Raw genomic sequence first — 20165 nt, forward strand, 5'->3', positions numbered from 1 at the left:
TAAAAATCTGAAAAAAAAAACCTAAAATTCGGTGTGTTTTTTTTTTAAGATTTTATTTATTTATTTGACAGAGATCACAAGTAGGCAGAGAGAGAGAGAAGAGGAAGCAGGCTCCCTGCTGAGCAGAGAGTCCAATGCGGAACTCCTCCTGGGACCCTGAGATCATGCCTGAGCTGAAGGCAGAGACTTAACCTACTGAGCCACTCAGGCGCCCCTAAAATTTGTTTTTAAATGGTATTTTGTATCCTCTATAGGTTTGGTTTTTTTTTTACTTTTGTAACTCGTTTCTTCAATTAGTGTCTAAATACAAGATAATTGGACAGCTGATAACTATTTACACACCTTTTAGATTTTTTTTTTAAGATTTTATTTTATTTATTTGACAGAGAGATCACAAGTAGGCAGAGAGGTAGGCAGAGAGAGAGGAGGAAACAGGCTCCCTGCGGAGCAGAGAGCCCGACGTGGGGCTCGATCCCAGGACCCTGAGATCATGACCTGAGCTGAAGGCAGCGGCCTAATCCACTGAGCCACCCAGGCGCCCCTAGATCTTTGATTTCTAGGAGTTGACAGCCTGAAGTGCTGAAAGAACATGCTCAGAACCTACCCCTTGTGCTGGTGCTCAGCCAAAAGTACTGCCAGGTTCTGAACCTACTGTCCTGCAAACTTCCTTTCCAAGGTAGAATTTAAATAATTCAACCTCTGACCTAGCTTTCTATTTGAGATGAAAGAACTAAGTCATTTAGCACATGCAAAGCATTGAACTTGGTTCTGAGGGGAAACAACGAGGCATAAAACTTCATACCTGTCCTAAAGAACCCGATAATGTAGTAGGAGTGGGAGGTGTACACTGTTCGATTAAAATAATTAAATAGGGGGCGCCTGGGCGGCTCAGTGGGTTAAAGCCTCCGCCTTCGGCTCAGGTCATGATCCCAGGGTCCTGGGATCGAGCCCCGCATCGGGCTCTCTGCTAAGCAGGGAGTCTGCTTCTCCCTCTCTCTCTGCAGAGTGCCAGGTGGCTGGTACAGAATGGCATGGTGCTCTAGAACACAAGGTTTCTCAACCTTGGCACTCATGACGTTTTGGACTGGAAAGTTCTTTGCTGTGGGGCAGTCGTCCTAGCATTGCAGGATATTTAGCAGCACCCCTGGTCACTGCCATTGGTACTAGCAACAACTCCCCGTCCCTCAGTTGCAACAATCAGAAATGTCTCCTGGGAAGTAAAGTCACCCCTGGTTGAGAATCACTGCTCTAGAAATTTGCAGCAAGGAAGCTTTCCAGGTGGAGTGCCAAAAAAAGTTTCATGGAAGAGCTAGATTTTCATCTGGAGCCTAAAGACTGTGAGGTTAGATCTGATTATAGGAGAGAAAAAAGCATTTTAAGCCGGAAACAGGAACAGCAAATGCAAGAGGCAGATTTGGAGAGTGTAAACAGACCAGTCTGACCAGCTGGAAGAGTTCACGTGAAGTAGTGGACAGGCGAAATCCTGGGCCAGGCTGGGGTGCACCTTGACCAGTGTGGCTGGGAGAGTCTGGCATACAGCACCCCAGAAGACCGTTTCGCCTGGCACCCAGGGATGGAGCTTATCACTAGAAGCTTGCTTGGAGCTTGGTGACTGCCGTTGACAGCGGTCTTGAACCATGTCTTTTCTCTATCTTTGCCTCTCTTTAGGGGATCAGAAAACACCATCTTCTTTACCACCTATGCAAATGGCTCCTGCAGTAAGTATATTTTAGTTCCAAATAAGAGTGTCATGTGGTCCATTCACAGTAGAATGTTCTGGGTTGTAAGAGATAGAAACACCAGAGATTCTTCTATTCTCCTGTGATTTTAATAGCTAAGATAACTGTCAAGGATTTTAAAAATTTTGAAAGTACTGAGCCTAGATCGAATAAAAACATTAGCTATACAGAGAGGCAGTGTACTTAATTTTAGCAATGTATTTGCATAAAGTAATTATTAGGCTATAAACAATAACAAGTCGAAAGAGCATGGAGGTTGTGTTGTGATGTTGTCAGCTTTCCAATCCATGGCACCATTTCAAAGCAGAAAGCATGGTCTTTCATTTATTCATTCAACAAACTCATTTTTTCATTCACTGATTTGCACACCTGCTGTAATATGCCATTCACTGTTCTAAGGATGGAGAGAGCAAGACACCCAAGCTTCTCTTACGGGGCTTGAGTTCCAGTAGGGGGTATTAGGTGATCAGCAAGAAAACCAAAAACTCAAGACTACTTAAAATAGAAAAAGATAAGTGTGCCATGAAGAAAGCAAAACAGGATGCTGTGGCCGTGACATGTTTATGCAACACTGTATTTGAATTAAGTAAACTCTGTCATTCTGTCCAGTGCAGAACCTCACATGTACAATATTAAAACCCAAATGTGAATTCCCTATGTCTAATGCTGTGTCATTTTACTTTGTCACTTGATTAACAAGCATATAATTAAAAATCCTTTAGCTATAAAATTAACATTCTAAAACAATTGTTTTGGGCTGGAGGCTTACCAGTATGTGAAATTTTAATTAATATTTTGTCTTGTTTAAGAAGCTGACCTTGGGGCACTGGAATTATGGAGAACTTCAGACTTGGGGAAAAGCTTCAAAACCATTGGTGTGAAAATCTACTCATTTGGTCTTGGGGGACGTTTCCTTTTTGCCTCTGTGATGGCTGATAAGGTGAGTGTTGCCTCTTTTGGCGGTTCTGAAATTTCTGTAAATATGTCTCAAATGGATCCCTTTTACCACTAGTACTGGCAGAGTTTCTTGCCTTTTTTTTTTTTAAGATTTTATTTATTAATTTGACAGAGAGAGAGATCACAAGTTGGCAGAGAGGCAGGCAGAGAGAGAGGAGGAAGCAGGCTCCCTGCGGAGCAGAGAGCCTGATATGGGGCTCGATCCCAGGACCCTGAGATCATGACCTGAGCCGAAGGCAGTGGCTTAATCCACTGAGCCACCCAGGCGCCCCGAGTTTCTTGCCTTTTTGCAGCGTTTAGTATCACTAACATTTGGAGGTAATTCTTTCTAGAGGTTGATTGAGTCTTCTGGGCTCTGCGCACCAGCCTGTTGTCACCATATGAATACCCACACCCCAGCATTTGGACTTTACTCAGACACAGACACCTGAAAAAAAAGCAATCCACTTGCTCACTATCCAATAATGATAGTAGAAATAGGTAACATTAATTAAGTACCTCTCTATTCTAGATACTGTTCTAGACCCTAGGAATATAGCATTGAACAAAACAGATAAATGTCCTGCTCTCAGAGCTTATATTTAAGTAGGGAATTAGATAGATACTAAACTAATAAATATGACATAATATTAGGTAGTGATTAAAGCTACGTAGAAATATATAACAGAGTAAAGAACTAGAATGTGCTAGGAACTGGAGTAGTCCTGTTTTAGATCAGGTGGCTTGGATGGGCTGAGACCCAACTGAAGGGAGAGCGTAGTTCTGTGTACATCTGGGCTGAAGGAGCAGTAAGAACAAAGCCCCTCAGATTGGAACATGCCGGAAATATTGAAGAAAAGTGAGGATGGCCGCATGGCTGGAGCACAAAGAAGGGTGATCCAAAGAGGGGGAGCCAGTGGTCAAATGAGAGAAGACTTTTATGGGCCAAGACCTTGGGTTTTCTTCTTCGTGTGTTGGGAAGCTGTGAAAGGCTGTGAGTGGGGGAATGGCATAAGTTGGCTTCTGTTTCGACAGAGTAGGTAGGTGCAGAATAGCCTGACAGGGGCAGAAATGGAAGTACCAAGAGCAGCTAGGAGCCCATGACAGCAGTGAGAGAGATGGTAGGCTGTTTTAATGTGGACAAGTGAAGCAGTGGTAAGATCGTGGATGTCTTGTTAATGTATTGCCAGTAGGGTTTGCTGATGAATTAGATGTGGTTTGTGAAGGAATGAGAGGAACCAAAGATAACTTTAGAAGCTTTGCCGTGAGCAACTGGGTGAATGATGGTACCATTTCCTGAGATGGCAAGAGAACTAAGTTTGTAGCAGAAAAGTCAAGAATTCATTTTCGGGTATAACATACCCACTAGACACCTAAGTGGAAATGTCGAGTAACACTTGAGCATGAGTCTCCCCAAATTATATGGTATATGAAGCTGTGTGACTAGATAGTATCTTCTGGAGGACATGCTGGAGCACCCCAGTGACACTGAAGGGTTGGAAAGAGATGAGAATCCAGCAAAGAAGACCGAGAGGGAGGTGGGGAATCAGACAGGGATGCCACGAAATCCCAGTGGAGGAAGTATCTCAGGAAGGAGGAGTGATCAGCTGTGTGCAACTCAGCTGAGATGTAGGATTAGAGCAGTCCTTAGAATGATCACTTTAGTTGGCCAAGTGGAAGTTGTCGGTGACCTTGACAAGTGCAGTTTCTTTAGAGGACTGGGGTTAATGGACTGATTACAGTGGGTTCAAAGAGAACAGGAGTGGAGATGGGGAAGTAGACACAATGACTTCACATAACTTCCTCCAGCAGTTGCACAGAATCTTCCCAGCAACCTGGGAGCGGGTCCTCTTGCCTCAATTTGTATTTGAGGAAATTGAGTAACTTGCTCAGGGTCACCGAGAGACGGAACTGTGGTGGAAATCAGACTGGCCCACTCTGGAGGGGGCCTCCTGTGGTGCACTGCTAGTCTACCAGGTCACCACCCTACTGTACGCTTTTGAATTCTAGTTCTTACCTGCAACAGTAAGACTGAAAGTGAACTTCCAGGTGTGAGCTAGAGAAGTAAGTCAAATGCACTTGCCACTGAACTTTAAAGAGTGTTTAACATTAGGAGGCGCCGGGACTAATTCTTGTGCACTGGCCAACTATGTCTAGTAGGTACTTTAAGCTGTTCCTCAGACAGGAGGTATTACCTGCCTCCTTTACAGACTCCTTTTAGCATATAAATACCTCCTGATCAACTCCCTTATATTGGCCACTTCCCAGGCTGTGCGGGACCTTCCTTATGGCGATTCACAGACCTTTATTCCTTAAAGAGGAGGCGTGTCACATCTTGACTTCCCTGTGATCTCCCAAGCATGGGTTTCATCTCCCTTTTTTAGACTCTTAATTATCTAGTTCTTTGGATTATGCCAGGACTATCTCAAAGGAACCAAACTTCTGTGCAGCAGTCATCATTTTAAGAATTATCTGAGCAAGCATATGTGAATGCCTATAAAGCCAAACTAAGATGGCCCCATCATTCCTTTAGCTCCGTTGAAGGAAATGGGAATGTCAGAGGTTGAGAAGGTTATATCTTACAGGGCCATACCAGAATGAAGAAGCCAAAGAGGAAGCCAAGATAACCTTCGTTATAATAGAATGGATTGTTCTACGGCCTGGAACTTTGCTAGGGGTTGGAAATTGCTTTGCTAACTGGTACTGGGACCTGTCAATTATAGCAGTTATACCTAGTGAGGAAATGGTTAATGATACTCATATAAGGTTCCTATTCATGTCCCTGCGCAGGGCGTCTTGGCAGAAAATTAAAAAGATAAATATTGGCATTTGTTCCAGGATACAACAAGAAGGATTCATGTGTCAACAGATCAAGGGGACACATGGAGCATGGCCCAGCTACCTTCTGTGGGGCAGGAACAGTTCTATTCTATTCTAGCAGCTAATGATGACATGGTGTTCATGCATGTCGATGAACCCGGAGGTAAGAGCTCTTTCAGCAGCCCGCCCTTGCATGCTCAAGATGTAAGTTTCAAGTTCGACTTTGAACTTCCTTCTTACATGTTGACTTTTTCTCTTACCCCGAGGTATTTATTAGTGTCCTAGTGAATATACTGTCTTACAGGGAATATGTAGTCTCTTTTGGAAGGCCCCTTGCTTTGACTCTGTAGTGTGGTTTATGTGTATGCTCAAGTCTTCTGGAGCGCTGCTGCTCAAAGAACGGTCAGAGGACTGACACTGGTTTGCAAACTCTTTGTTACCAAGTAAGCACAGAAAACAATAGCAGGCATTGAGAAACTCCTGTAGCCTTTGACCAAGTCTTTTTATATCTGTTGAATCTAATCATTAGAAAATGGTGGATTATATTTTGTCTATCTTTTGTACTTCACTCTTCTTATGATTAATTTTTATTATACTTTACAAAGGATCAGTTTGTGCCATAGTAGAAATTTAAAAATTGATCCTTTACCAGGGCACTTGCCTGGCTCGGTCAGAAGATCATGTGACTCTTGATCTTGGGATTGTGAGTTCGAGCCCCACACTGGGTATAGAGATTCCTTAAATAAATAAAACTTCAAAAAAAATTGATCCTTCACCACAGATAGTTTGAGAGGCATTGTCCTGGAATATAAAAATGTAGAGATATGTATGATATGAATCCAAAGGCATTGCCTCTGCCACCAGAATATATCTAGGAAGGTCTTTTCTGTAGCATCTGATTAATCTATCCAACAAACAGTATCTGCCATACTCCAGGCAACAAGCGGGGTGCTGGAATTAAAGGTGGACATGAAAATCACGAGTATCAAACCATGATTAATTCTCAGGTCTGCATCTGCATCATGAAGAGAGACAGTTGGCTAATGAACACAGTCCATACTGCGGTCAGTCGTGTATATGGCTGGACTCTTGTTCCCTCCCAGACTTAGTGTTTTTGTTTGTTTGCCTATTTCAGATACCGGATTTGGCACAATCTTTACCTCAGACGATCGAGGCATTGTCTACTCCAAGTCCTTAGACCGACATCTCTACACCACCACAGGTGGTGAGACAGACTTTACCAATGTGACCTCCCTCCGTGGGGTCTACATAACAAGTGTGCTCTCAGAAGGTGAGTCTGGGTACAGCTGTCCTTCTCCTGAAGTTGTTGGGAGTTGAGGTTTTGGGGGAGAATAATGGTCCTGATCCTGTAGTAATGTTGCTTGCCTGGCCTGCAAACCTATCCATGTAAATCTGACTCTTTATGTTACATAAGTTACGGTAAACAGGATTAAAAAAAAAAAAAAAGTAAAGCAACAGCAGGTAAAAATAAAGACTTTTTGAGTTCTATGTTGTTTAGGGTAAGTGTTAAAAAAAAATAAGTTTTCTATATAGGGAGGTTCAGGACTAGGGGAATGAGCCTGAGTTTGAACCACTGCTTGCTTTTCTCCTGGTAGAGGGCACAGCTATAGCCAGCCAGCATTTCTCTTGTGTTCTACTCAGTACTTCTGCAGAGCTCACCTTGCTGAGGCTCAGTTGTACAAACACGCCACCCTAAAGTATAAAAAGGCTCTTAAAGTTTTGTCTAAATATGTATTTATTTTTTGGTAGGAGGTAGGGCATTGTTTGTTTTTATTTGTAAATTTTATGTACTTGCAGTGGTCTGCAAGGTCCTAATCAGTATTGGCCCCTGTTTCCTCCCTGACCTCAGCTGCCACCCCTTTCCCCTCTACTTACTGCATTCTGGTCACTCCAGCCCTCTGCACACACACATGGTTTAGAGATGTGCAGGCACTGTTCTCTGTTTCCCCAAAGAGCTGCAAGGCTAACGCCGTGCACCTTCCCATCTATGCTCATATGTTATTTTCTGATGAGAACTTGCCTGGGGTATCCCATTGGAAACTTGTCTGCCCTCCCCTACTCACAGATCTCTCTTTAGCAGGTTTTCCCCATACACTTATTGTCTCATGTACTATATAATTTACCTGTTTACAGTGTCTGGTGTCTGTCTGATCCTGTTGGGATGTATATTTCTGAAAGTGGTTTTTTTTTCCTGTTTTGTTCACTGACAGAGTCCCAAAGGTTTACAGCAGTTTTCATAGTAGGCATGCAATAAATGTTTATTGACTAAATGAATTGTCCTTCATTTGCCTTCTTGTTTGATTTTCCTTGGACATCTCAAAGCATATTGCCTCTGAATTTAAACCTGCAATAGTTTATGTCATTGAAAATAGAACAGGGAAGAGACTTGTAGAAAAAAGGAAAGAAAAAGTATAAGAGGTCAGATACAGAGTAGTAGTGGAGAGACAGAAACTAGGAATTATTATGCCAGACTCACACTCATACACTCAAATCCCATTCAGATCTTGAGAGTCCCTAAAACAAGCCTGGTATCCTGGCCTTCTCTGAGGAAAGAGTGGGATGCCTTCTCATTGTAGATTTTACTTCCAAGGCAAGCAAGCAAGCAAGCAAGGAGAATGGACATCAGCCTGTTTTGTTGGTGAGGAGATAAAAGGTATCTTTTCAAGAGTATCAGTCTAGATGATTCCTGTCATCAGCTGAGTCCTAGGCAGGTAGGAAGCCTTGCTCAGATACCATGGAGTGCTCTCTGGATCAGTTTTGCACCAGGACCAACCCGTTCCGTTGGATGTCACAGGCTTGTGGGCCTCCAGACTTGTAATAGTCTTGTGTAGTCTCAGGAGAGAGATATGCAATGATCAACTGAATTCCGTAAGATGCTTCCAGTGTATCAGATGTAGTGTCCTTCTTCTCCCATTCAGATAATTCCATCCAGACTATGATCACTTTTGATCAAGGAGGAAGATGGAAGCATCTGAGGAAGCCTGAAAACAGTGAATGCGATGCTACAGCAAAAAACAAGAATGAGGTTTGTTTTACCCCAAGTGTCCTATGTGCTTGGAGCAAGGCAGCCGTTCCATTCTGCTCTGATGGGTGCCAGGCCTTTGAATAATGAAGTTTTGTAAGTGATTAGGGTCTGCAGCTGCAAGCCGAAAGTTTAGAAATTAGAGTAATGAAAGGAACTTAGAATGCAGGAAAAGGAACTATAAAGAAAAGCCAAAAATACCATGGATTATTTGTCTTCTTAAAAAAAAACTGAAGGCTAAAATTTTGTGTCTTACTAAACTGCTGAATGCAGACAGAGCGGAAGGTGGGCCTGTGATCATTCAGGAGTCAGTATGGCGGCTCTGAGACTTTAGGAATCCTTCACGAAGCTATGGGCCGGCCATTCATGAGCAGTGCAAAGCCGTGCTGGCCAGAAACAAATGGAAGAGAACTTGGCCTTCTCTTCCCCTCTGCCTGGGCTCCATGTGGCTGGAGGGATGGATGGAGATGCTGTGCCATCGCAGGTGTGAAAGCCGGAGCTGACCCCTCTGAGGAGAGGCTAAGAATAGAGATACAAGGGCATTGTTCCGGGAGATCCCAGATTCCAGGAGTGACGGGTCTTGACAGGCAAGAAATAAAGAAAAGAAACAAGCTCCTAGGGAGTTTGAGAGAAGCGTGGGGAAACCCTGGGAGTTTACTTCAAAAAGTGACAGTGTTGGTGGTTCCCAAGGTCTCCTCAGAATACCTGTGGCTAATAGGCACTCTGCTGTTGTAGGTGGGATTTTTGTTTTTGAGAACCTCAGACAGTGTGAGGTAGGGTACCTGTACCCCCTCAACGCTCTCTCTCCTTCTCTGTACTTGTAAGTGCTGTGAGCCTCTCTCCCCTCTCCTTTTTCCCATCCGTCAGCAATGGCCTTGCCTTAACCTGGCTGGGGCAGTGGCCTCTCGACTGACGTGGCCCCCCTCATACTCCCACACCTCTCCCTCCTCAGTACACGTCAGGCTTCCCCTCTGCCTGTGAATAAATGCTGTGCCTCTGACCTGGTGAATGAAGGTCCTCTCCTCCCTGTCAGGCTCTCTCCTGCCTTTTCATTGTCATTGTCCATCTTATCATCACTGGTATTTTCCTTCTTGTAGCCCTCTGCTGCTCCCTGAACACCCTGCATGCACCCCTACCACTGTGGCCTTGCCCACAAGACTCCTGGGGAAATTGTGGCTGATTTTCCACCCTCAAGTCATTAGAATTAGTAGAAATCCTGACCATCCTCCTGCCCACCTTCAGTTAGAATTAATCCTTCCAGGAGCCTGGGTGGCTCCATTGGCTGAGCATCTGCCTTCGGCTCAGGTCATGATCCCAGCGTCCCATATCAGGTTCCTTGATCAGCGGGGAGCCTACTTCTCCCTCTCCCCCTGCTCATGTTCTCTTTTGCGCGTGCGCTTTCTTTCTCTGAAATAAATGAATAAAATCTTTTTTTAAAAATAGGATTAATCATCCTTCCTCTTCATTTCACCAGTAGTTTGCTTGGACCTCTTTTTTATTGCAGTAAAATATATGACATAATATGAACATTTTATCCAATGCAGACCTCTTTTAAAGCATTAACTTTCATGTAAAATCTCTCTTTTTTAAAAAAAGATTTATTTGTTTGTTTTAGAGAAAGAGTGTGTGCACACATGTGCGGGAAGGGGCAGAGGGAGAGAATCTTCAAGCAGACTCCCTGCTGAGCTCAGAGCCCAATGCAGGGCTCAGTCCCAGGACCCTGAGATCATGACCTGAGCTGAAACCAAGAGTCAGATGCTTAACCGACTGAGCCACCCCAGCGCTCCTCAGAAATCTCTCTTAAAGACAGGACTGGGTATTACTTTGAATCACTACCACATCTTGTACGGTACCTGAACTATTTCAGGCATTCATGAAGTTTATTTGTGTGGAATCATGCTTTAAATATTGATCACAGGCTTCAGTATAATGCAGGAATAATATAAATTAAGACATTGCACATGAGACAATAATTGCATAATTTGCTCCCAAATATACTAATGCATTTTGGGATCAAGAATATTCCACTGGGGGCACCTGGGTGGCTCAGTTGGTTAAGCAACTGCTTTCAGCTCAGGTCATGATTCTGGAGTCCCGGGATCAAGACCTGCATCAGGCTCTCAGCTCCATGGGGAGTCTGCTTCTCCCTCTGACCTTCTCCCCTCTTGTGCCTTCTCTCACTGTCTCTCTCTCAAATAAATAAAATCTTTAAAAAAAAAAAAAAAAGGAATATCCTACTGGGGCTATAACTCAACAACAACAACAAAACCCAAATTAAAAATGGTCAAAGGACTGGAATAGACATTTCTCTAAAGAAAATATACAAATGGCCAAGAAACACATGAAAAGATGCTTGACATCACTAATTATTAAGGAAATGCAAATCAAAAGCACAGGGAAAGATCACATCACACATTAGAATGGCTATGACTATCAAAAACAAAACAAAATAACGTGTTGCTAGGGATGTGGAGAAATTAGAACCCTTGTGCACTGTTGGTGGATATGAAAAATAGGGCAGTCTCTATGGGAAACAGTATGGTGGTTCTTCAAAAAATTAAACATAGAACTACCATATGATCCAGCAATCCTACTTCTGGGTATATATCCGAAAGAACTGAAAGCAGGGTCTTGAAGAGCTATTTGTATGCCCTTGTGCACAGCAACATTATCTGCAAGAGGCAAAAGGTGGAAGCAACCCAACTGTCCATAGACCACTAAATGGATAAGCCAAATGTTTTATATACATGCCATGGAATAATATTCTGCCCTGAAAAGGCAGGAAATCCTGACAACATGAAATTACTACAACATGGATGAACCCCAAGGACATAACGCCAAGTGAAATAAGCCAGTCGTAAAAAGACAATTACTGTTCCACTTCTGTAAGGTGCCTAGAATAGTCAGATTCATAGAACAAGAAAGTGGAATGGTGGTTCCCATTCTGGAAGGTTGGGGCACTGGGAGTTACTGGTTAATGGGTGTAGACTTTTAGTTTTGCAAGATGAAAAAGCTCTGGAGATGGCCAGTAGTGATGGTGGCACAACATTGTTAATGTGTTTAACCCTGCTGAGCTGCACATTTAAACATGCGTGGCTAAGATGGTAAATTTTATGGTATTTTAACCCCAACTTTTTTTGAAGAGTATCCCACTGAAGTCTGGGTTCAGTTCAGAGCTTCCTTAGAAGACTCTGTGAAATGAGTTAAAAATTACACCTTTGGTTTTAATCTAAGCTTTGGTTTCTTTTCACAGTGCAGCCTTCATATTCACGCTTCCTACAGCATCTCCCAGAAGCTAAACGTTCCAATGGCCCCACTTTCTGAGCCTAAGGCCGTCGGCATAGTCATTGCCCACGGTAAGCAGCCCTCCTCTCATCTCCCTGGGAAACATCAGCTGAGCACGCTGAGACTCAGTCCCAGTCTTGAATCCTGTAAGAAAACCACCAAATGTGACTCTTACCATCCTTTATAGAGTTTCTTACATGATAATGGTATTTTGGATTTTCCCTAGAGAGAGAAACATGATTTCTCCCTTTCCCAAATTTTGTGATCTTTTTTCCTAGTACAAGAGACATGATGGGAAATAGGGTAAATTCATTGAAAATCATTCTCTCAACACTAAATCCCCTCCATTCTGTGACTGGTTTTTGCTGATAAGATGGGTTGTGTTGCAGGTAGTGTAGGGGATGCCATCTCAGTGATGATCCCAGATGTATACATCTCAGATGATGGGGGTTACTCCTGGACGAAGATGCTGGAAGGACCCCACTATTACACCATCCTGGATTCCGGAGGCATCATTGTGGCCATTGAGCACAGCAGCCATCCTATCAATGTGATTAAGTATGCATGAGCTCCGCTCCACCCACGCTATCTCCACAGAGGGCGACTGTGGGACTTTTTAGTTATGGGGAGAACTGGGGGGGTGAGGGGCTGGTTACAGACCCTGACTCAAATGTGTACATTCTACAGAACTGTGGGGCTCGTTCTTGAAGGGATTGTAACCCACATTCAGTGGCTTTGCTTCTTCTTCTGACTTCCTCTAGCTAACACTTTTTGTCACTTTTTAAAAATACTCTTCTTTCTCTCCACAAGAATCTTACACAGCGTTTAAGCACTTTGGGTGGAACGTGACTCCTTAAGTATAAGTTACACAAAGTAATTTCTGTTTGTTAATTTAGAAGCCCATTCCTTCCTGTGAAAGAAATTTTATAAAGACATCTTCTTCTTTACTCTTTGAATGAATCCTTTTTACCCACCCTGTTAACTGTAGGCATTAAAAATTAATATAATCATCAGTGAGTAAGCCATCACCTAAATATGAGGGCTTTCTCTGGTTTGGGATCAAACCGCTAGAGTGGTTTCCTGAAACTCCCGTACAGGTTGATCCTCTGTCACAGTTGTTCTCTGGCTGTGGTTCCAGGTTCTCCACAGATGAAGGTCAGTGCTGGCAAACCTACATGTTCACCAGGGAGCCCATCTACTTTACCGGCCTCGCTTCAGAACCTGGAGCTCGGTCCATGAATATCAGCATTTGGGGTTTCACAGAATCTTTCCTGACTCGCCAATGGGTCTCCTACACCATTGATTTTAAAGATGTCCTTGAAAGGAATTGTGAGTACCTCCTTTGACGTTTTCCACCAGAAAAAAAAAAAGCCCATTTTCCTAAATAACCAATCCAGTTTCGTTTCTTTTAGCTGGAATAAGAAAATGCACAGGTAAGAAGATTGAAGAATGTGTGTAATCAGGCATCAGAAATGCAGTTTCCCTCTTTGGACTAGCACTGTCCGAGAGAAATAAAATGAAGACCATATGTGTGATTTAAATTATTCTGTCCCCTGAATTATAGGAGTAAAAGAGGTGAAATCCACTTTAATAATAATACAATCATCTCAACATATCCAAAATGTTATCATTTCAACATATAAGCAATAATAAGAGTTATGGATGAAATGTTTTGTTTTGTTTTGTTTAAAAATTTTATTTATTTATTTGACAGACAAAGATCACAGGCAGGCAGAGAGAGGAGAGGAAGCAGGCTCCCCGCGGAGCAGAGCGCCTGATGTGGGGCTCGATCCCAGGACCCTGGGATCACAACCTGAGTCGAAGGCAGAGGCTTTAACCCACTGAGCCACCCAGGTGCCCCTGTTTTGTATTTTATATTTCTCTTCTAAGACTTCAAAATCCAGTGTATATTTGACACTTAGTCTTATAGTAAATCTCAGTTCAGACCAGCAATAAGTGGATAAGGCTCTCATACAGGAGAAGGTAGCTTCACACTGTTAGAGCTCTGTAACATTTTGTGGGACGTAAGTCCCACAAAAGTTCTGCTCATAAGGATAATGCATGCTTGCATTTATCTAAAATTATTTCATGACATTTCAGGGGTTTTCACCCTTGATTGCAGCAGACCTATGAAGAGAAAGCTTTAGAGAAAAGCATGTTTCAAAGAGCATCTGACTGATTATGTCCCTTATCAAAATGTTGAAGTGAAGAAAAAAAAAAAAGCAACAACAAAAAACATTCAAGTGAGAAAGTTTTCACACAGAGTTTTGGCTTGAATGTCAGTCCCAGGTGAGGCTCTAGAATGATGACTGGGCTAGCATGGAGCCCATGTGGACCATTTCAGAGTTCTGTGACTTTAAGCTGGAAGGCATGTTAAAAAGGCACAGAAAATGGCTTCAGAAAAGGAGGTAAAAAGAATCCCGAGCAAACCCAGACTCCAGTACCAAAGATGCTGACATTGTACTGAAAAATATGGAAGATAAAAGAAAAAACTGGAAAAAAGTCCCCACTCTGTGAGCTGCAGTTTCTTGTTGGTGTGTTAGGAAAAAAGACTTCAGGTTTCAGGGGCACCTGGGTGACTTCATCTGTAAGTATCTGCCTTCAGCTCAGGTCATGATCTCGGGGTCCTGTAATCAAGCCCCGCATTGGGCTCCCTGCTCAGTGGGGAGCCTGCTTCTCCTTCTCCCTCTCCCCACTGCTTGTGCTCTCTCTCACTCTGAATTAAATAAAATCTTAAAAAAAAAAAAAAAAAAAGCCTTAAGGCTTCAAGTCACTGTGGTTGAATTTTGGTCCTGTTGTTTGATTGTAGGATGGGTCCCCTTCCTCCGAATGTTAGTTCAGTGACCCCTGGAGGAAGCAGAGCATTCTGTTTGGACCTTACTTTTCTACAGGGTGTTTAAATATGATTTAATGTCCGAGAGTCATTATTTTCCAGATTCGTTAAGTAGACTGTAAAGGAGCTGGCTTATGAGTTTTCCCCTCGTAAGGCGCTCTACAGTTATCCCTAAAGTTTAACACCGCTAAGAATTTGGTAAGCAATTGCTTCCCAGCAGGCTCTGTGCTGGTCTTCAGATCCCAAAGGATAAAAACCTAATCCACAGTCTTTAGGCCAGAGGCTTGGAGTCCTTTTTCCAGGAGTGGATGATATGACTTACGAAGCCAGATTGACTGTCCTCAATGGTCTACTTGAAAGCCAGTCAACTAGAGTAAAAAGTCTAGAAAGAAATGGTCTTCCCTTCTGTTTGAGGCAAGCCAACCCATGGTGAAACTGAACCCATGCTTTAGGCTAACTGGCATCTTGTCCTAAAAAGAACCACCTCGCTGCTTACCTGTGGCAGCTCCCGCTGACCAGGGGCACAGGTGCACACAGCAGGGAGACCGCAGCCTCCCCACCTGGAAGGAAGCTCAGAGGGGCTCCATGCAGCCACCCACCGTGAAACAAATGCTGTTTTTCCTAATACCCAAAAGGGGTGTGAGATGCAAAGAACCCTCCTTTGGCACGAGGGGATGCCAACCACTAGTAGGCACCAGGTCCTGCAACTTTTGTCTGCAGCTCCAAAATGCGGCAGTATCATGAGTCAGACATCCCCGTTTCCCTTCCTTATTCTGCTCTCCGCCTGGAAGCCGCCTCGCATGCATAGGTGTGGGGCCAGGTGGTGACCTGAAGAGCCTGTCTTCTCTTTAGGTGAGGAGAAGGACTATACCATATGGCTGGCTCATTCCGCAGACCCCGGAGATTACGCAGACGGCTGCATCTTGGGCTACAAGGAGCAGTACCTGCGGCTTCGCAAGTCATCCGTCTGCCAGAACGGTCGGGACTACGTTGTGACCAAGCAGCCATCTGTCTGTCCCTGCTCCCTGGAGGACTTCCTCTGGTATCAGCTTCCCTCAGATCCCTGTTAGCCACTTTGCTATGTGGGAGGAGGTGAGGGGCAGCTGTCCTATAGGGCTGGAAAGGATTCAAATCCTTTTTTCCCTGAGGGTGGAGAGCTGCTGCTGCTTACTGAGGAGATGGAAGCACAGAGAAGGGATCCAGAGTTGTTAGTAATGGCACAGGTGAGGTGTCACATCAGACAGTTGGACAACTGGCGACAACCCCTAGAATCCTGGCCCGACAGCAGGGGAGAGAGGTGTGTAAGGAGGAAGAGAGCTCAGAAACCCAGAGAGGGGACGATAGGACAGAGACCACCAGGAAAGGCAGTGCAGGAGCTGGGAGGGGGTTGGACTTCCGTGTGCTCACTGAACACTGGCAGCCTGAGTTCAGCAGATGGGGCGCTAGGTTTTGGATTGTTTGCAAGACTGAAGGCAGCAAGTGTGGTTCTGTCCTGAGACAGGAGGGGATATCAGGGTACTGATGGCCCAGATGTCCCATCAAGGTCTAAAGGCCATCAAGGTGGACTCCCGCGAGCTCAGGACCATCTGCACTGAAGGGTCAGTGACAGGGCCAGCATGGAGTTAGTTGATTGTCTAAGGGCAAGGCAGTCCCCAGGTCACCAAGCAAGGGTTACTGCTTCCTGAACTCATTTCCTTCAAATCATACTGGCAGGAAATAAAGGTGAATCCTGGAAGATCTGGAAAAGAGTGCAGACAGACAGCAGTCATGTCCCTCCCACATCACATTCTCTAGAACTGCAGGTGACCAAGAATATGGGACTGAGCGAACCCCCCAGTCTGACCGGTAAAGACCCCTTGCCTCGGTGTGGCTCCCATCTGCACATGGAGCGGGCCAGGGGTGCCCTTTCCATGTTTCCACAAGGAACGGGATCCCTCCAATGGCTGCGGTGTCAGTCTAGGGCCAGAGCATGTTGACTGTGACATTCTCATGGGCTGCCTTCATCCTAGAAGGCACACAGACTGGGATCTTAACTCCCCAGCCTTCTCCTTTCCAGATCTGCTGTGCCTCATCAGAGCTGCGTGCCATTGTCCATGGGGCTTCCTCTGGCCGGGAAGTCTCACCACATTGCCTGCTTGCCCCTCAGGCTTAGGGGATGCCTACTTGGCCTTTAGAACTTAGCTCACTTCTCTCCTCTGCAAAAGCCTTCCCAGGCTTTCCCTCATCTGCGCTCCAGCAGGACCCCTGCTGCTGGGTTTTGGTTGTCATAGAGAGGTTTGGGTCTGCCATCAAACTCTCGGCTCCTTGAAGGCGTGTTATGTTTGATAAGTATGGAGTAGTCAGCACAGCTCCTGGCACTTACCGAGCACTGACTCTGTAGCAGGCACTGTTCTGAGCCATTTACATTTGCCCCCCCCCGCCCCACAGCCCTCTGAGATAGGGACCGTTGCCATTTCCGTCTCACCAAGGGAGAAATGAAGGTTCAGAGAGGGCGTCACTGCCTTGCCCACAGAGGATCAGCCGGAAGTGGTAGAGCTGAAATGTGCGCCCACCAACTCGGCCCTGGAGCCTGCACCTGTCCCGCCTGTGCTTGAGAAGTGTGTAACTGTGAGGACAAAGGGTGCTTTCCCTGACGTGTGGGATTGCACACCTAAAATTCTCACCATAACTCTCCCCCTGTCGGAGGGGGTGTATCTTTGGCTTCTTTTGTTCTTCTTACCCTGCTCCCTAAATATTTGTCAGCATGACCTTGAAGTACCAGCAGCATCCGTGTATCTCCCGAGCATCTGTTGCATCCTTGCTGTGCGCAGGGCGGTGCAGAGTGACAATGAAAAGTTTGTTACTGACGCTCAGATGCACAGGATTATGCTGTGAAACAGTGCCTCGGGGATTGAGAGAAGGGAAAGCCCATTCCATCTACAGCTGAAGGGAGGTAGCGCAGAGAAGGCTTTGTTGAGGAGGAGCATTTGAGCTGAGCCCTGACAAGTGCTAGGACTTGACTTTGCACATCTGGGAAGAAACAGTCGTTAAAGCCAGTAGAGTGGTGCGAGCGTAGATGCCCACCAGCGTGCTCAGGAAGGGTGTGCTGGGAGATAGGCCATGAGGGCAAGTTGCACCCGACCTGATAAAGAAGCGCAGAGGGTGCAGATGGGGCAGGCTCGAGCTGAATTTGCAACTTAGATAATGGAAGGAAGGTAGTGCCCCGGACAAACCCTGGGAAATGGTGGGAGAGGCTGGCTCGAAGGAGAGAACATGATGTGTATTGAATGCTCTATTTATTTGAGGTTCTGTCAGCAGATTTAGGTGGTGATGTCCAGCAGGAACTTGGAAATGTAGGATCACAGGTCAAGAGAGGTAAAACGTGGAAGTTTTAGCTGCAACAAAGAGTTAAGCTCACAAAGGGAGAGCAGATACGGCATAAGAGAATGAATTACAGACCACAGGCGAGGGTCTGCGTTTCCGGGTTAGGAAGGCAGAGGCATAAACCGTGCAGAGAGAAGCAAATGAACCAACTTTGCGGGGGCGCGGGCAGGCGTGGGCAGCACATGGGGGGCGTGGCACAGGCCAGACCAGAGAAGGCTCCCCAAGATTGCCAGACTTGTGCATCCTGGGGGCCTCAGACATTTGCCTCCAAGGTATTAGGGGGGATTGAAGCCATAATGCACAGGATAAAAAAGTAAACAAGTATAACAGAACAAGTACAAAATATTCGTTGGAGAAGTTTGGCCAGTAAAGAAGAAGAGAGGGAAGGAAGAGGATACACACAGGTAAGGAGAAGCCCCCAGGTGAGTGGGCCTGATGGTCCCTCCACATGGTCAGCCAAGCAAGGTCCCAGGGCAGTTGGAGAGATGGACCATGGACACTTATGCGGGGGCTCAGTCTTGGAGAGGAGGCAGTATATTACTTCTTGGGGGAAGCAAAGAGAGCAGAGCAGATGGGAAGCACTGTGGAGAGATGGGATAGGATGAAAGGCAGGAAGGCATCCACATTGGAGACAAGGATCCTAAGAAGCTAAGAGGGACAGAAATGGGGCAGGCAGGCAGGATTTGACACACACCCTAGGGTACACACGCAGAGAACATAATGAGTGATTTGGTAAATAAATAAATAAAATGATAAAATGATGACTAAGCATCAAGGGTTTAGATCTTTCGCTGGTGCCACTGTTTCACAGTGTCTGAGTTCTCAAGTGAGTCCCCACCCTGCTTCAGGCAGTCCCTTCCTGGAGCGGCTGCTGCCTGGGCCAAGCTTCTAGCTACCGAGTCCCAAGTCCACCAGGCCTGCTCCATGAGCCACCGGTCCCCCAGCTGAGCGTTCTCCATGTCTGTCCTCCTCAGTGGGCCTTCTTCACGGATGGCAGGGCTACTCCTGTGCAGCCGCACACTGGGCTATCCATCTGCCTGCGCCACATAAAACCTTCATCGCTGGACCCTTCACTGCCGTTCCACAGCTCTGAAACATACTGTATTTGTGGACTCTTACAGTGATTTTGGCTACTTTCGTCCAGAAAATGACTCCAAATGTGTGGAACAGCCAGAGCTAAAGGGCCACGATCTGGAATTTTGTCTGTACGGCAGAGAGGAGCACCTGACAACAAATGGGTGAGGCGCCTCCCCTCCTGAGTCGTGACAGCCATGTCCCCATCATGCAGAGTGAGCCCCCACTCACCGTGCCCTGCACCTCTGTGCAGGCCGTGTTCTAGAGCATGCTAGGAAAATACTGTGCAACAGAACTTTCTGTGGCGCTGGAAATGCCCTCTCGTCTACTGTGTCCCTTACGGTAGCCATTAACCCTGTGTAGCAACTGAGGCCCTGAACAAATTTTTACTTAGTTTAAGTGTAAGTAGCCACTGTGTGAGGCAGTGCTGCCGCAGAAGAGACACAGTACTTCCCCCACCGTACATACCCCCCTTCCCATTTTTGTACCATGTGTTACTGTGCTTTCCTTAGGCCATGGTTCTTTGGCCCCATCTCGTGGCACAGAGAGGCAGGCATGCCTCTGCAGCAAGGCCAGGGATGCTTGGGCTGTTCAGGGCCTGAGACTACACAGAACATCCCCAAAACATTCCCGAGGCTCTCCCCTCAGGCCTGAAAGGGGGTGGAAGTTTGAGAAGCTTTTCTGCAGATTTTCAAATCTTGCTTTCAGGAACAAGGCAAGAATCCAGGAATACATCCTAATGGTCTGATAAGAAATTGTCTCTGCTTTTTCAGGTACCGAAAAATTCCAGGAGACAGATGCCAAGGTGGCGTGAATCCAGTCCGAGAAGTAAAAGACTTGAAAAAGAAATGCACAAGCAACTTCCTGAGTCCTGAAAAGCAGGTACAGTAAAGTAGATCTGGTTTAGGGACCAGTGGGCTTTTGTGTTCTGCTAGGAACAAAGCGACATTACTGAGAATTTTATGACTGAATGCAAAGAGGCAGGACTACTTCAGGTGGCCTGCACTGTGCACAGGAGACCATTAGGATGGAGGATGGGTCACACAGCATGATAAACTCCATGCTAAAAACT

At 45.5% G+C, this 20165-nt stretch overlaps 1 protein-coding gene across 2 annotated transcripts in view; it reads left to right on the top strand.

The window, feature by feature from the left end:
• Positions 1 to 20165, top strand: part of SORT1 (sortilin 1) — a 66050-nt gene that overhangs the window by 39122 nt on the left and 6763 nt on the right. Inside the window, exons 7-17 of one of the 2 annotated variants that reach the window (XM_046015165.1) lie at positions 1669 to 1718; positions 2549 to 2679; positions 5514 to 5658; positions 6631 to 6786; positions 8435 to 8541; positions 11792 to 11894; positions 12213 to 12381; positions 12962 to 13152; positions 15509 to 15698; positions 19141 to 19257; positions 19867 to 19975. In XM_046015165.1, coding sequence (XP_045871121.1) covers positions 1669 to 1718; positions 2549 to 2679; positions 5514 to 5658; positions 6631 to 6786; positions 8435 to 8541; positions 11792 to 11894; positions 12213 to 12381; positions 12962 to 13152; positions 15509 to 15698; positions 19141 to 19257; positions 19867 to 19975 — 1468 coding nt within the window. The remainder of the gene's footprint in view (positions 1 to 1668; positions 1719 to 2548; positions 2680 to 5513; positions 5659 to 6630; positions 6787 to 8434; positions 8542 to 11791; positions 11895 to 12212; positions 12382 to 12961; positions 13153 to 15508; positions 15699 to 19140; positions 19258 to 19866; positions 19976 to 20165) is intronic. The other variant, XM_046015176.1, reaches the window with a different exon arrangement.

The sequence above is a fragment of the Meles meles genome, chromosome 1 (genome assembly GCF_922984935.1).
Source record: "Meles meles chromosome 1, mMelMel3.1 paternal haplotype, whole genome shotgun sequence".
NCBI classification, from domain to species: Eukaryota; Metazoa; Chordata; class Mammalia; order Carnivora; family Mustelidae; genus Meles; species Meles meles.